The sequence below is a fragment of the Macaca mulatta genome, chromosome 15 (assembly GCF_049350105.2).
Source record: "Macaca mulatta isolate MMU2019108-1 chromosome 15, T2T-MMU8v2.0, whole genome shotgun sequence".
NCBI lineage: Eukaryota > Metazoa > Chordata > Mammalia > Primates > Cercopithecidae > Macaca > Macaca mulatta.
In genome coordinates this window covers 101,183,033-101,198,905 of record NC_133420.1, presented here as the reverse complement: position 1 = coordinate 101,198,905, position 15,873 = coordinate 101,183,033, and the positions used below count along the sequence as shown (strand labels likewise).

The 15,873-nt window shown below is 37.7% G+C and overlaps 1 protein-coding gene and 1 non-coding gene across 3 annotated transcripts in view; one reads left to right on the top strand and one right to left on the bottom strand.

Moving 5' to 3' along the window:
- MAMDC2 (MAM domain containing 2) overlaps window positions 1-15,873 on the bottom strand; it is a 171,412-nt gene that overhangs the window by 35,851 nt on the left and 119,688 nt on the right. The window contains exons 10-11 of one of the 2 annotated variants that reach the window (XR_001440120.3): window positions 13,321-13,414; window positions 11,486-11,634 (exon numbers count right to left, since the gene is read on the bottom strand). Coding sequence is in view for 1 of the 2 variants with exons in the window: in NM_001265965.2 (NP_001252894.1) it covers window positions 11,482-11,634; window positions 13,321-13,414 (247 nt within the window). In the remaining variant the exon portion in view is untranslated. 2 annotated transcript variants of the gene reach the window in all.
- On the top strand, window positions 431-621 carry LOC114672934 (U2 spliceosomal RNA). The gene has a single exon (XR_003723458.1). It is a non-coding gene; the product is annotated as a U2 spliceosomal RNA (small nuclear RNA).

Sequence of the window (15,873 nt, the reverse complement as noted above, 5' to 3'; positions counted from 1 at the left end):
ACTCAAATTTGTATGAAGAAATAAAAAGTACCAGTAAAGATAACTGTGTGGGTAAATATAAAGAACAGAATAAGTATATTTTTATTTATCTTCTATCTGATTTAAAAGACAACCAACTGCATAAAGCAATAATTACAAAACTGTGTCAATGGGCTTATAACACAAAAAGGTGCCATATTCGTGATAGAATAATAGAAGGAGGAAATGAAGCATAGTTTTTGTGTGCTGTGAAATTAATATTAATATGAACTAGATTATCTTAAGTTGTTAATTGAGGGCCAGAAGTGGTGGCTCATGCCTGAATCCCAGCACTTTGGGAGGGCAAGGTGAGAAAATGGCTTGAGCCCAGGAGTTTGAGACTAGCCTGGACAACATGTGAGACCCCACTTCTTTCTTAAATTTAAAAAAAAAAAAAAAAACAATTGTTTTGATCACCTCTCAGTGTTTTGGCTAAGATCAAGTGTAGTATCTGTTCTTATAAGCTTAATATCTGATATGTCCTCTATCTGAGGATACTATATTAAATGGGTTTTTGGAGCAGGGAGATGGGATAGGAGCTTACTCTGTCCACTCCAGGCATTGACCTGATATTTTAGTACCTCCAGAAATGGTGCACCCCCTTTGGGAGATAACATTTTTAAAAATTAGTTGTAAAAATATTTTTTAAAGGTGTTAATTGAAATCCCTAGGGCAACCACTAAGAAAATAACTTAGAAATATATAGTAAAATAGAACAAGAGAATTAAAATGGTATATTAGAAAATATCTATTTAACTTAAAAAAACAGTAATAGAAGAATAAAGGAACAAAAAGAAGATGTAGCACATACAGAAAACAAATGCCGAAATGCAAACACAAATTCTACTTTATTAATAATTATGTTAATTGTAAATGGATTTAACACTCTGATCAAATGGTAGAGATTGGTAGAATGAATTGAAAAAATGATCCAACGATATGTTGTCTCCAAGAGACACACTTTAGATTCAAATATACAAATAAGTTGAAACTGAAAGATTGGAAAATGATATACCATTCATGCAGTTCCCAAAAGAGAACTGGATATAATAATATCAGACAAAATGGACATGAATTGCCATCTCCCACTTGGGATGACTATAATAAAAAAGAGAAAGTTAGAAATGTTGACAAGGATATGGAGAAACTGAAACCCTAATACACTGCTAGTTGGAATGTAAAATGGTGCAGCCACTTTGAAAAAGTCTGGCAATTATTAAATAGTTAAGTATAGAGTTACCATACGATCCAACAATTCCACTCCCTGGTTTATACCTTAAAGAAAATGAAAACATATGTCCACAGAAAAACTTGTTCACAAATAAAATAGCATCATTATTATAATAGCTAAAAAATGAAAGCAATCCAAATGTTCATCAATCGATAAATGTATAAACCTTGAAAACCTTGTCTTAGTGAAAGAAGCCAGATACAGAAGACTGCATATTGTATGATCTGATTTATATGAAAGGTCTAGATGGGCAAATCTATATAGATAGAAAGTAGATTAGTAGTTGTCTGGGGATGGGGTAAAGAGGGAAGAGATGGGGAAAGGGAATGGGAGTGACTGCTAATGGATATGGAGTTTCTTTTGAGGTGATAAAAATATGTTCTAGAATTAGATAGTGGCATCTATCTAGAATTAGATAGGGGCATCACACAGCTTCATGAGTATATATAAAACCATTGAATTATATACTTTAAAAAATGAATTATTTGGAATGCAAATTCCATCTCAATAAATCTACTATTTAAAAATGAACAAATGGAAATTCTAGAATTGAAAAATAGAATTACAGAAATTAAAAATCAATTAATGGGTTTAATAACATACTGAACATTGCTGAGAAAGATTCAAAAAAATTTTTAAATTGGCCAATAGAAAATAGCCAAACTAAAGAACTGAGAACAAAAAGAAAGAAAATATTTGTAAGAGAGCATGAAGTATATATAATACATAGTAAGAACTTTTAATGTATCTATAATTGGAGTCTCAGAAAGATAGGAGAGAGAATTAGGCCGGGGCAATATTTGACAAGAAAAAGATCAAGAAATTTTGAAAACTAGTGAAAGATCTCGGCTCAAAGATTAAAGAAATTTAAGGAAACCCAAGCAGAATAACTACAAAGAAGACTACACACATGCATGTTGATATGGTTTGGATATTTGTCCTCTGAAATCTCATGTTGAAATGTGATCCCCAGTGTTGGAGGTGTGACTAGTGGGAGCTGTTTGGGTCATGGGAGTCGATCCCTCATGAATGACTTGGTGCCATCCCCTTCCTGATTAGTAAGTTTTTGCTCTATTAGTTCATGTAAGAACTGGTTGTTTAAAGAGCCTAGCACCTCACTTCCCACCTCCCTCTTATTCTGTCTCACCATGTTGACATGCCTGCTCTGCCTTTGCCTTCTGCTATGAGTAAAATCTTCCTGAGACTTCACCAGAAGATGAGCTCATGTTGGTGCCATGCGGTTAGAGCCTGCAGAACCATGAGCCAAATAAAACACTTTTCTTTATAAATTACCCCATCTCAGATATTCCTTTATAACAATGCAAAATGGACAAATACATATCATACTAAAATGCTGAAAATCAAACATGAGGAGTAAATATTAAAAGCACCCAGAGGAAAATAGTACACTTTCAAAAAAAAAAAATTTTAGGACTGACATCTGACTTCTCAATAGATATGATGGAAACCAGAATTCAGTTGAATTATATCTTTACATAAATGGCTGATAAGAAAATAATTGTTCACCTAGAATTCTATTCTCAGAAAAACTATCCTTCAAATGTAAAGGAAAAAGACATTCCCAAACAAAAACTGAAAGAAATCAGCAGCAGACATGCACCAAAAACAAAATGAAACAAAACAAAAATAAAAAGCTAGATAGAGAAGAAAATTCTTCTAGAAAAAGAAAAACACTTCCCACCAAAGAAAATAATTCAAGAGATAAACATAGAAATGTAGAAAGGAATGAAGATGAATGGGGAAATATGTGACTAAATATAGAATACTTTTTAGGATTAAAAAAAATGTAAATAAAATATAAAGCAAATACTAGGGTAGTTATGAAAATAATACAACTATCATAATGTTAGTTGTGGGCTAAAGAAAAAAGAAACACAACTAGTAAAGGAATACAAACAGTAAGAACTCAACAACAATGAAAAGCGTATATTGAGATCTGGCAAGATGGCCAAATAGGAACAGCTCTGGTCTGCAGCTTCCAGCAAGACCAATGCAGAAGGCGGGTGATTTTCGCATTTCCAACTGAGTGGTACCCAGAACCCCAGCAGGACAGAACCGTTCACTTTCCTAGAAAGGGGACTGAAACCAGGGAGCCAAGTGGTCTCACTCAGTGGGTCCCACTCCCACGGAACCCAGCAAGCTAAGAAACACTGGCTTGAAATTCTCAATGCCAGCACAGTAGTCTGAAGTTGACCTGGGATGATGGAGTTTGATGTGAGGGGGCATCCACCATTACTGAGGCTTGTGTAGGCAGTTTTTCCCTGACAGTGCTAAGGAAACCAGGAAGTTCAGACTGGGCAGAACTCACCACAGTATGGCAAAGCAGCTCTGGCCAGACTGCCTCTCTAAATTACTCCTCGTTGGGCAGGATCTCTGAAAGAAAGGTAGCAGCTTATAGATAAAACTCCCATCTCCCTGGGACAGAGCCCCTGGGGGAAGGGGTGGCTGTGGGTGCAACTTCAGCAGACTTAAATATCCCTCCCTGCCAGCTCTGAAGAAAGCAGTGTATCCTGACAGGGAGGATTCTCCCAGCACAGTGCTCAAGCTCTGCTAAGGGACAGACTACTTTCTCAAGTGGGTCCCTGACTCTCATGCCTCCTAACTGGGAGAGACCTCTCAGCAGGGGCCAACAGACACCTCTTACAGGAGAGCTCTGGCTGGCATCTGGCAGGTGCCCCTCCGGGACAAAGCTTCTAGAGAAAGGAGCAGGCAGCAATCTTTGCTGTTCTGCTGCCTCCAGTGGTGATACCCAGGCAAACAGGGTCTGGAGTGGACCTCCAGCAAACTGCAGCAGACCTGCAGAAGAGGGGCCTGACTGTTAGAAGAAAAACTAACAGACAGAAAACAATAATATCAACATCAACACAAAGGACCCCTACACAAAAACCCCATCCAAAGGTCATCAGCCTCAAAGATCAAAGGTAGAGAAACCCATGAAGATGAGGAAAAACCAGCACAAAAATGCTGAAAATTCAAAAAATCACAATGCTGCTGCTTCTCTAAATCATCACAACTCTTCTCCAGCAAGGGCACAAAACTGGATGGAGAATGAGTTTGACAAATTGGCAGAAGTAGGCTTCAGAAGGTAGGTAATAACAAACTCCTCTGAGGTAAAGGAGCATGTTCTAACCCAATGCAAGGAAGCTGAGAACCTTGATAAAAGGTTACAGAAACTGCTAACTACAATAACCAGTTTAAAGAAGAACATAAAAGACCTGATCGAGCTGGAAAACACAGCACAAGAACTTTGTGAAGCATATACAAGGATCAATAGCCAAATCAAGCAGAAGAAAGAATATCAGAAATTGAAGATCAACTTACTGAAATATGGCGTGAAGACAAGATTACAGAAAAAAAAATTAAAAAAAGGAATGAACAAAGTCTCCAAGAAGTATGGGACTATGTGAAAAGACCAAACGTATGACTGATTGGTGTACCTGAAAGTGAGGGGAAGAATGGAACCAAGTTGGAAAACACACTTCATGATATTATCCCGGAGAACTTCCCCAACCTAGCAAGACAGGCCAACATTCAAATTCAGGAAATACAGAAAACACCACTAAGATACTCCACGAGCAGAGCAACATGAAGACACATAATCATCAGATTCTTCAAGGTTGAAATGAAAGAAAAATTGTTAAGGGCAGCCACAGAGAAAGGTCAGATTTCTTAGAAAGGGAAGCCTATCAGACTAACAGTGGATCTCTCGGCAGAAACCCTACAAGCCAGAAGAGAGTGGGGGCCAGTATTCAACATTCTTAAAGAAAAGAATTTGCAGTCAAGAATTTCATATCCAGCCAAACCAACCTTCATAAGTGAAGGAGAAATAAAATCCTTTACAGACAAGCAAATGCTGAGGGATTTTGTTACCACCAGGCCTACCCTACAAGAGATCCTGAAGGAAGCACTAAATATGGAAAGGAAAAACCAGTACCAGCCACTGCAAATACATACCAAATTATAAAGACCATTGACATTATGAAGAAACTACATCAACTAATGGGCAAAATAACCAGCTACCATCATAATGACAGAATCAAATTCACACATAACAATATTAATCTTAAATGTAAATGGGCTAAATGCCCCAATTAAAAGACACAGACTGGCAAATTGGATAGAGTCAAGACTCATCAGTGTGCTGTATTCAGGAGACCCATCTCACATGCAAAGACACACATAGGCTCAAAAATAAAAGGATGGAGGAATATTTACCAAGCAAATGCAAAGAAAAAAAAAAGCAAAGGTTTGCAATCCTAGTCTCTGATAAAGCAGAATTTAAACCAACAATGATCAAAACAGACAAAGAAGGGCAGAAGGGCATTACATAATGGTAAAGGGATCAATTCAACAAGAGCTAACTATCCTAAATATATATGTACTCAATACAGGAGTACCCAGATTCATAAAGCAAGTTCTTAGAGATGTACAAAGAGACTTAGACTCACACACAATAATAGTGGAAGACTTTAACACCCCATTGTCAGTATTAGACAGATCAATGAGACAGAAAATTAACAGGGATATCCAGGACTTGAACTCAGCTCTGGACCAAGTGGACCTAATAGATACCTACAGAACTCTCCACCCAAAATCAACAGAATATACATTCTTCTCAGCAACACATCACACTTATTCTAAAATTGACCACATAATTGGAAGTAAAACACTCCTCAGTAAATGCAAAAGAATGGAAATCATAACAGTTTCTCAGACCACAGGGCAATCAAATTAGGACTCAGGATTGGGAAACCCACTCAAAACTGCCCAACTACATTGGAAACTGAACAACCTGCTCCTGAATGACTACTGGGAAAATAACAAAATGAAGGCAGAAATAAAGATGTTGTTTGAAACCAATGAGAACAAAGACAGTGTACCAGAATCTCTGGGACACAACCAAAGCAGTGTTAGAGGGAAATTTATAGCACTAAATGCCCACAGGAGAAAGCGGGAAAGATCTAAAATCTACACCCTAACATCACAATTAAAAGAACTAGAGAAGCAAGAGGAAACAAATTCAAAAGCTAGAAGACAGGAAATAACTAAGATCACAGCAGAACTGAAGGAGATAGAGACATGAAAGACCCTTCAAGAAATCAATGAATCCAGGAGCTGGTTTTTTAAAAATATCAACAAAATAGATAGACCACTAGCCAGATGAATAAAGAAGAAAAGAGAGAAGAATCAAATAGATGCAATAAAAAATGATAAAGGGGATATCACAACTGATCCTACAGAAATACAAACTACCATCAGAGAATACTATAAACACCTCTACACAAATAAACTAGAAAATCTAGAAGAAATGGATAAATTCCTGGACACATACACCCTCCCAAGACTAAATCAGGAAGAAGTAGAATCCCTGAGTAGACCAATAACAAGTTCTAAAATTGAGGCAGTAATTAATAGCCTACCAACCAAAAAAAGCCCAGGACCAGATGGATTCACAGCTGATTTCTACTAGAGGTACAAAGAGGAGCTGTTCCCGTTCCTTCTGAAACTATTCCAAACAATAGAAAGAGACTCCTCCCTAACTCATTTTATGAGGCCAGCATCATTCTGACACCAAAACCTGGCAGACAAACAACAAAAAAGAAAATTCAATCCATGGTTGTTGGTCAAATGTGCCATCATAGTCAAATCCACTATCATAGTCAAATTTACCATCATATTTCACCTGGGTTATGTGCAGTAGCCTCTAACAGGGCTCTCTGATTTCACCCTTGCTTCGTTTCCACCCCCAGTCTTTCCTCAACATAGTAGCTGAGCAATCCTTATAAAACTAAATCAGATCACTTCTCTCCTAAGTTGAACACTCTCCAATGACTTTCCATTTGAGGTAAAGTAAAATCCAAAGTCCTGGCTGGGCACGGTGGCTCATGCCTGCAATCCCAGCACTTTGGGAGGCCAAGGTGGATGGATCACCTAAGGTCAGGAGTTCAAGACCAGTCTGACCAACATGGCGAAACCCTGTCTCTACTAAAAAATACAGAAATTAGCGGGCATGGTGGCAGACACATGCAATCCCAGCTACTCGGGAGGCTGAGGCAGGGAGAATTGCTTGAACCCGGGAGGTGGAAGTTGCAGTGAGCTGAGATCACACCACTGCACTCCAACCTGAGCGACACAGTAAGACTGTATCTCAAAAAAAAAAAAAAAAAAACCCGAAGTCCTTCTAATTAATTATAAGATCGTCCATGAACTGGCGTACCATTATTTCTCTGGTACATTTCCTAGCACTCTCTCCCTAGCTCACTACACTATAGCTAAAGCAGCCGCCTTGCTGTTCTTAGGACACACTGAGCATGCTTTCACTTATGGGGCTTTGGACTGGCTGTCCCTCTACCTGAACATTGCTTTCCAGATATGCTCTTAGTGAGCTACCTCAACTCTTTACAAGGTTACCTTCTCAATGGGCTTCGTTGTGACTCTTCTATTTACATTAGTTAACTCTACCCACATTCTCCTCTCGATTCCCTAACTCCCTCACCTGCGCCATTTTTATTTCTGTAGCAATTATTGCCTTTTAAAATACTGCATAATTATAATTAAGCTTAATATTTCTCGTCTGTCTCCTCTACTAGAAGTTCCATGAGGGTGAATGCTTGTCTGTTTTGTTCATCTGTGTTTCACAAGTTTCTAAAACAGTACCTGGCATGTAGTAGACACTCAATAGATACTTGCTGAATGAAGGAATAAATGAATAATAGAGCAATAATTAATTGTCATATGCCAGGTCTTATTGTAAGTATGTTTTATATCTTGTTTCATTTAAACCTCACCACAATCTGTGAGGTAGGTATTAATTATTCTTAATACAAAGATGAAGAAAATAGGCTTAGAAAAGTTAAAGGTAGAACTGAGATTTGAACCAGGCAGTCTAATCCCAAAGCCTCTCAGTTTTTAAATTCAACCACCCTATGAAGTCAGGAAAATAGGTAAGTGGTTATGATTATTCTCATTTTCTAGATGACAGAACTGAGACTTAGAGATTTTAAGTAACTTTCTCAAGGTGAATGGGAACCTTAGGTTGTCCTGATGCCCTAAGTTCATGGGTTTGTTATAACCTGGCCTGGTGTCTCTCCTTGCCCTTTTCAGGGACTCCTTCCCTTCAATGCTCACTATTTTTCTATGTCTTCTCTTCCATGTCTAAGGCACTCCACAGTCTTTGTTAACCACAGAATTCTCTGTAGTAGTTTACCACAACATAGTTCTCTTTGGTTGTACCTCTTCTTAGATCTCTTACTGCTATCCCTGACAAAAGGAAGAAAAACTGTCAACCTTCTCTCAAGAAAAATACACATACACATAACATCTAGACCACAATAGGCTCTAGCTAAAACTGATTAATTCTTGTCTTCAATCCTCTTGCAATAAAAAGATACCTTTCTACCATCCCATTTTCTGAGGTCTCACTAATTAATTGGTTAGTTATTATTAAATGTGTCAGTGAAGGCTTATAGATTCATTATTTGTTTTTGCATTCATTCATTCATTCGCTCCATAGGCATTTTTGAGCGCCTATTGTGTATAAGGCAGAATACTAAATTTTGTGGGGAATCAAAAATGACCTTTTTAGTACTATGCCCTCAAGACATTTCCAATCAGAGCCGGTGAGATTCAATTTGGGTATTTTTGTCTGAGTTTTCACTTTCCACTAGATTCATTTTTGAAAGGCCATGAGACTGCAGTTGCTACAGCCACTGTGTTGCCATGACAGGAGATCCTGTCTAGATTGGAGCAAACCCAGAAAAACCAGCTCAAAGAGGTAGAAAGAGAGAGAGAAACTGGCTCCTGAGGACACAGTTTTAATCCCTGCATCAAGCTGTGCCTGAAGCTAACCCCACAGTAGTCTCTTTCCGTAACAAAGTCCAAAAAAGGATTTTCTTTTCACTTAAGTCAGTTTGAGTTGTGTTTTCTGTTATAAGCTTTTAGAATAGTCCTAATACATATAGGCCTTTCTAGTTATATTTTTAACATCCTGATATCTTTCCAGAGATAGCTTCACACACAAGGAGCCACCTTATCATCCTTCACTCAGTGCTGAAAGTGAGCATCTGGTCTGCCTTTGGGCCAATGCTAAATCTCTTCAACAGCATCCTTTACTGAAGCAACATTGTCCCAGAATCTGCTGAAGCAGCAAGAAAAAAGGTCAGCAGTAGGACCAAGCTGCCTATCTTCTTAGTTAGGCAGGAGTGCATCGCTATTGAGGCCAAATGGACACTTACTAGAGCAAGGTGGCTGGAAACAACTGTTCTAGGAAGAACCCAAGGAAAAATTTCCAGGAACAGAAAATGTATGTAGGTTGTATTCTGTAGTGCAAGTACTAAGGGAAGGGGGTGGTCTCAGAGGGTTAGCCAGTAGTACATTGCCAGAAATGGTAAGATGCAGAGGCTCCTGAAAGAGCCAGCATTTAGACATCTGTCATAACAAAGGACATTCAGTAGCTAAGAGATCATTTTAAATAGCACCAAATATTTCTAAAGTTCCTATCTTTTAATCCCTCTTCCACCTTCCCTGATTAAAACATCATAAAGATGAGGGGCAGGAGAGGAGATGAAACAAAGAAAATGAAAGAATAGACGGTTTCTTCCTTTATTCTTCCCAATTACGAGTCAGGCCCAAGCTGAGGGAAAAAGAGAAGATTCAGTTGAATGAAAAATGGAATTTTTGATTTCAACTGGACTTTTGACATACCTGAATATCTAATTGTTCTAATATCTCAACAGGACTGGGAAGCTAAGGGATTTGCCAAGGCATGGGAAAAACAGAATCTTTATGTTTGAAGAGTGATAGAAAAAATAAAGCTGTTCATTATTACATTCTACCATGTTTAGCCAATTAAACAAACAGGTTTTACTGGAGGTGGTTCTGTGGTATTCTAGAGGCTTATCTTGAGTTAGACCAAGCTTGTCCAAACTGCAGCCCACACATGTGACCCAGAACAGCTTTGAATATGGCCTAACACAAATTTGTAAACTTTCTTAAAACATGAGAATTTTTTTGCAATTTTTTTTTTTTTTTAGCTCATCAGCTATCATTAGTTTTAGTGTATTTTATGTGTGGCCCAAGACAATTCTTCTTCCAGTGTGGCCCAGAGAAGCCAAAAGATTGAATACCCCAAGTTAGACCATAAAAAACAGCACAATGCAAATTACCCTCATATTTACTATCATAATAGTTTCTCTAGAAGAATTCATGAGGAAATATCTCTATGAGCTTAGTATCGGGGTAGTTCTGCTTCTCTGGACCAAGTGTTGTGCTTTTATTCAGTTGGTATACCACATGAAACGGGGGTGTGAGTGAGAAAGATCCATTCTATGGAAGGTACTTTATTTATTATTCGTTATTTTTTGAGACAGGGCCTTGCTCTGTCACCCAAACTGGGTGCAATGGCATGAACATGGCTCACTGTAGCCCTGACTCCTGGGCTCAAGCAATCCTCCTGCCTCAGCCTTCCAAGTAGCTGTGACCACAGGTTCACGCCACCACAACTGGCTAAATTAAAAAAAAAAAAATTTGTCGAGATAGAGTCTCACTATGTTGTCTAGGCTGGTCTTGAACTCCCGAGCTCAAGTAATCCTCTCACCTTGGCCTCCCAAAGTGCTGGGATTATAGGAGTGAGCCACCACACATGGCCTACAGGACATATTTTGTCACTGACAATGTTTACAATTGCTGATACATGTTGGTAATATGAAGCAGATCAACTCTTACTTTGTTTTATTGCGATTTGTATGTTTTCTACAGAAAATGCACCCCATCATTGCCTACAACCCACCCACGTAGACTGCTCATTCTGTGAATCATGTTTTACAGATGAATTTTGGCTACTGAAAGCTTAGAGTCAAACCTGTATGCCTCTTCCTTTGTCTGCCAATACATTTTGTATATTAGGCCTCGGCCCTGGCTCCAATTTAGATTACCATTTTTCCCCTACTTTGTCCCTCACTTTGACCTTTTAACTTTTATTCTTTGTGTGCATAACTTTGTAAGCCCCGTTAGATCCTTGTTGCAGCAATGTAATAAACAGAAAGGATGATATTCAATGCACATATCGAATCATCCTGTGTGTGTAGAATCACAAGTGCATTTCATTCTAGACACAAGACATAATTTTATACATTTCAAAATGCAGTAAATGATTCCTAGAAGGCTATTTTAGAAACTTTCCTTAGGAAACAGCACCACGTGGCGTAACTCACCTACCCCAGTAGTGTGATCTCCCTTTGGTCCTGTGTAGGAAGTGGGAGTTTCTCCCCTCCTCCTGTGCCAGCTGCTCCGGTTTCTTTTCTCCTGAGTAAATGTACATTCATCTTGCTCAAAAGTACACTCTCCAGGTGGTGGTGGAAGTTTCTCTGCAAGAAAATAGCAGGTGTTGGAATTGCTGAGACTCTTTCAGTGACTCTGTGTTGCTAGCAGCCCACTCTGCATGTATGAATGTTGTCTGGCCATATGCCATGCAACGGAGAGGAGCCCCCACTGGCAGCCCACCTACACGGAGCCATTGCTTCCAGTTAGAGCCTGCACTCCACTGTGGGTCCTACCACAGACATAAAGAACAATCAGATACACAGATCTAAAATACTGGGCTACTTTGAGAAAAAACTTTCTCTGACTTGTGAATTTGTGTGAATTTCTTTTCATAAAGCTCTGGAAATTAGAGGTATATTGCCTTCATGAAAATATGGAAAATAATAAAATGGCATAATGCAGGCACTTTCTTCAGAAATCCTGGATGAGTGAAGGGTATCCTCATAACAACTCCATGGTTGCTTTGGAGGTGGGGGAGAATGTGAGAGTGCTAAATGGACTCCTGGAGGCATAGCTGTATGGAACAAATGACTTCATTTCTCTGTGCCTTAGAGTTCTTATCTGTAATGTGGGAATATTGATGGTAGTCACTTCATAGGTCTGTGAGGATTAAATGAGATGGTTTGTGTAAAGCGATAATTTTGAATGTGACGTTCTCAATAATCAAATTTTAGAACTTATTTTGCCACCCAGAGGTTTATTTTCCTTTTCCCAAATCCAATGTTTATGTCTTTGAATGCTATCTCCAATACGTTCATAATTATTAGAATGGTGCTTCCTCCCAATTTATTGGGGACTTCTCTGACTAAACTTGGTTGTACCTCCCTACATCCAGATTCTTAGCAAATTTTTCTAATAAATGGCTTGTTTCATATGTCTCTTTTGTGATCATTGTTTTACTTCATTTTATTTTACATACAGTACTAGTTAATGAAACCTCATTCTTCTATGCCTTGAGTGGAACAATTTTTACCTGGGTTGTCCTTGCAGTGCCTGGCAAATCAAGGGACTAAGAACAAATTGTCTTTTAATTAAATAAACATGGAGATTATTCTCCAGTGCCAGACTGATACCACGATTTGCCTGTCAAATAAATGGATGTCCTATGATGTAGGATGCAGTGGTAATTAGCAGATACAGACCAATGATCGGGATTGAGTTATGCATCATTTTCTCATTAGACGTAATGTATGACACATGGCTAGCTACCATGACTTTATTTTGCTACTATCATCATTGCTTGATCTATTGTTCCACTGTCATTTAATTCACTTAGAAAATGTTTATTAAAATTTTTAAAGTATATGCTTAGCAAATATCTGTGAAATAAGAATTTCATCAATATTGCTTGAAAATCTGCATTCATGTAAGATAACAAAAACAACAGTAATAGTAATAATTATAGTAGAAGATATTTGCTTTTAAAGCACTGTTTTGTGCCAGGTCTTATGCTAGGAAAATGTATATGTGTTATTCCCAGTATTCAGGTAGATATCACTAGCTCCCTTCCAAATGAGGATAAAGGGGTTAAGTCACATGTACAAAGACATGTATTACATTGGAATCATCATTTCTAAATTTCAAAGCCTGCTACACAGCTCTGCAGGAGACACTTTGTCAACAAAAGCAAAGGATGGACTAGCACAGATGAAATGTATGTGGTTCTCAGTGATACAGGAAATGTATGTAGAGGTCAGAGAGACAGAGAGCTGAAATGATTGCTGTCTTACCTGAAGATGAGCAGCTTCCCAATTGTATTGTAATGTCATCCAGGGCTACAAGCCCACAGTCCCAGAAACTTTTGCATAGGCTCATGAAAACCACCTGAAATTTATAAAAATAAAGCCATGAATTCTGTTAACTGAAAACTAGAAACTCTTAACAACCTGGGATTCACTTAGCACAGCAGACGAACATAAGCAGACTACAAACAGCTCTTCATCATCTGTATGCACAACAGAACACAGTGGCAAGAAGAATGGTTACCATCTGCATAAAACCCGGGAATTACTTTTATTATTATTATTAATTTTTGAGATGGAGTCTAGCTCTGTAGCCAAGGCTGGAGTGCAGTGGGGTGATCTCGGCTCACTGCAACCTCTGCCTACTGGGTTCAAGTGATTCTCCTGCCTCAACCTCCTGAGGAGCTGGGATTACAGACACCTGTCACCACGCCCAGCTAATTTTTGTATTTTCAGTAGAGACGGGGTTTCACCATGTTGGCCAGGCTGGTCTCAAACTCCTGACCTCAGATGATCTGCCTGCGTTGGCCTCCCAAAGTGCTGGAATTACAGGTGTGAGCCTCCACACCTGGTCTAGAATTACTTATATATTTGAGCAGAGTATGATATATTGTGCATACTAATGCTGAAATCAGTGGCATTTCATAAAGAATTGACAGGAAGAATGAGGAAAGCAAGAAGTCAACTGCGTGACAGAGAAAAACCTGTCAGGTTTTAAACATTTTCCCCAGATAATCCACAAAGTGCATATAGACTTGATGGTTTTCTGAGCATTTTTCAAACATTTCCAGCACAAACACTATTGATTTTTTGGAAATGACTTTCTGGCAACATGCTTCATTCACATTGTGAACAAAGTCCTGGTGATTTGCCATCTGGAGGCTTATGTTCCATTTCCAAAGACAAAGATCTATGTTCCCAGTTGGTGTCACTAATAAAAGCCCTAAATGCAGTTATTTTATCAGTCCAAACATTTTTATTGTTGTGCGTGAAGGAAAAACAAATCCATACCATAAATTATTAAAATCTACTGCTCCAGAGAAAGAAAAGTCTTAGATTTCTTTCCATTAGGCAAATTTTAAAGGCTGCTTTTCATATATAGGATGAGCTAAGAGACCTTTTAAAAACATTTGTATTAGATTTTCACTGTACTTGTGGTTTACAAAGCTGCTTTGAATATATCACAACGTTTAAGTAGCACAAACTCATTTAGTCCCTGTTCAATCAATCCCTCAATTACAAATCTAATTCAAACAAAGGATGATATAACAGAAGTTGAAACCCAACTTACAAATAATGAGAACACTTGATTTTTTTAGGCTCTAGTTTAAAATGTTATGTCTTAAATTTATTATTTTATCAGTAGGGTTCTTTTGCTTTTAGATGATCAGATTCATTAGAATGTAGAATTTATTTAAAAAGAAATGTAAAGATCATGTGACAGCTTACCAGTATGCAAAATATAAAATGTCTTAATCCAAGACCTTCTGGATAATTACTAATTGTAAGATGTGTGAAGGTTTACCTGCACTGTATTCATATTGCTTTCAATTATAAAAAGGATAGTTTGGACTTGTCACAGTGTATAACTATGTGTATATACAATGTATAACTATGTATATATACAAAGAACAAAACAAAACAGGTGAAATTTTTTTCTCATTTAATTCTGTTAATTTTCTCATGTTTATAGAGTCTAGAGATGATCTGAACATGTGAAATATTTTACTTGCAGAGTTTACTACTGGGAACCTATTCCCTGTTTGTAAAGCAAAGGTCTGTGTCATCAGCCCTGAATGCAGTTATATTTTAGCAGCAACTTTTATTGTTATATGGGAAGGAATATTAATCCATCTCATAATTTACTGAATTAATTGTGGTGCAGAGAGAAAAGTCTTGGCTTTTTTTTTAATGGGGTGTCGGGGGGTGGCTTTAAAGTCTATTTTTCACAAGTATAGTAAAAATGTACCTTTTCAAAATGAGTATGTGGTAATGAAATGGTTCACCATCTAAATCATTACCTGCATAAAACTCAAACATTTGGCATGGTAACAGATTCTAAAGAAGAGAAATATTAACATGCTTTTGTATGTTTACTATAGCATTATTTTATAGTGACCATAAAACCATAAAAGCAAGCAAGCAAGAAAACACCCAAAATTTTTAAAATAGAGGAAATAAATGAACTATGGCACAATTATCTAAGAAACTGGCCACTGTCAGATCTGATAACTTGGGCATATTATTTCGTAGTACAGAAATATATTCCTCTCATAATGTTAAGTGAAAAAACTGAATAAGACAAACGAATATCTAGTTCATCTAAAAATACATAGAAAAAGCCTGGAAATTTTACCAAATTTACAACAATTATGTTAGACTCATAAAATTATAGGCGTTAAACAGAATTTCCCCCTTCTTTCTATATTTATGTGTGTGTGTATATATACGTGTATATATATGTGTGTGTATATATATACGTGTGTGTGTGTGTGTGTGTATTTTTTTGAGGGGAATGGAGTTTTGCTCTTGTTGCCCAGG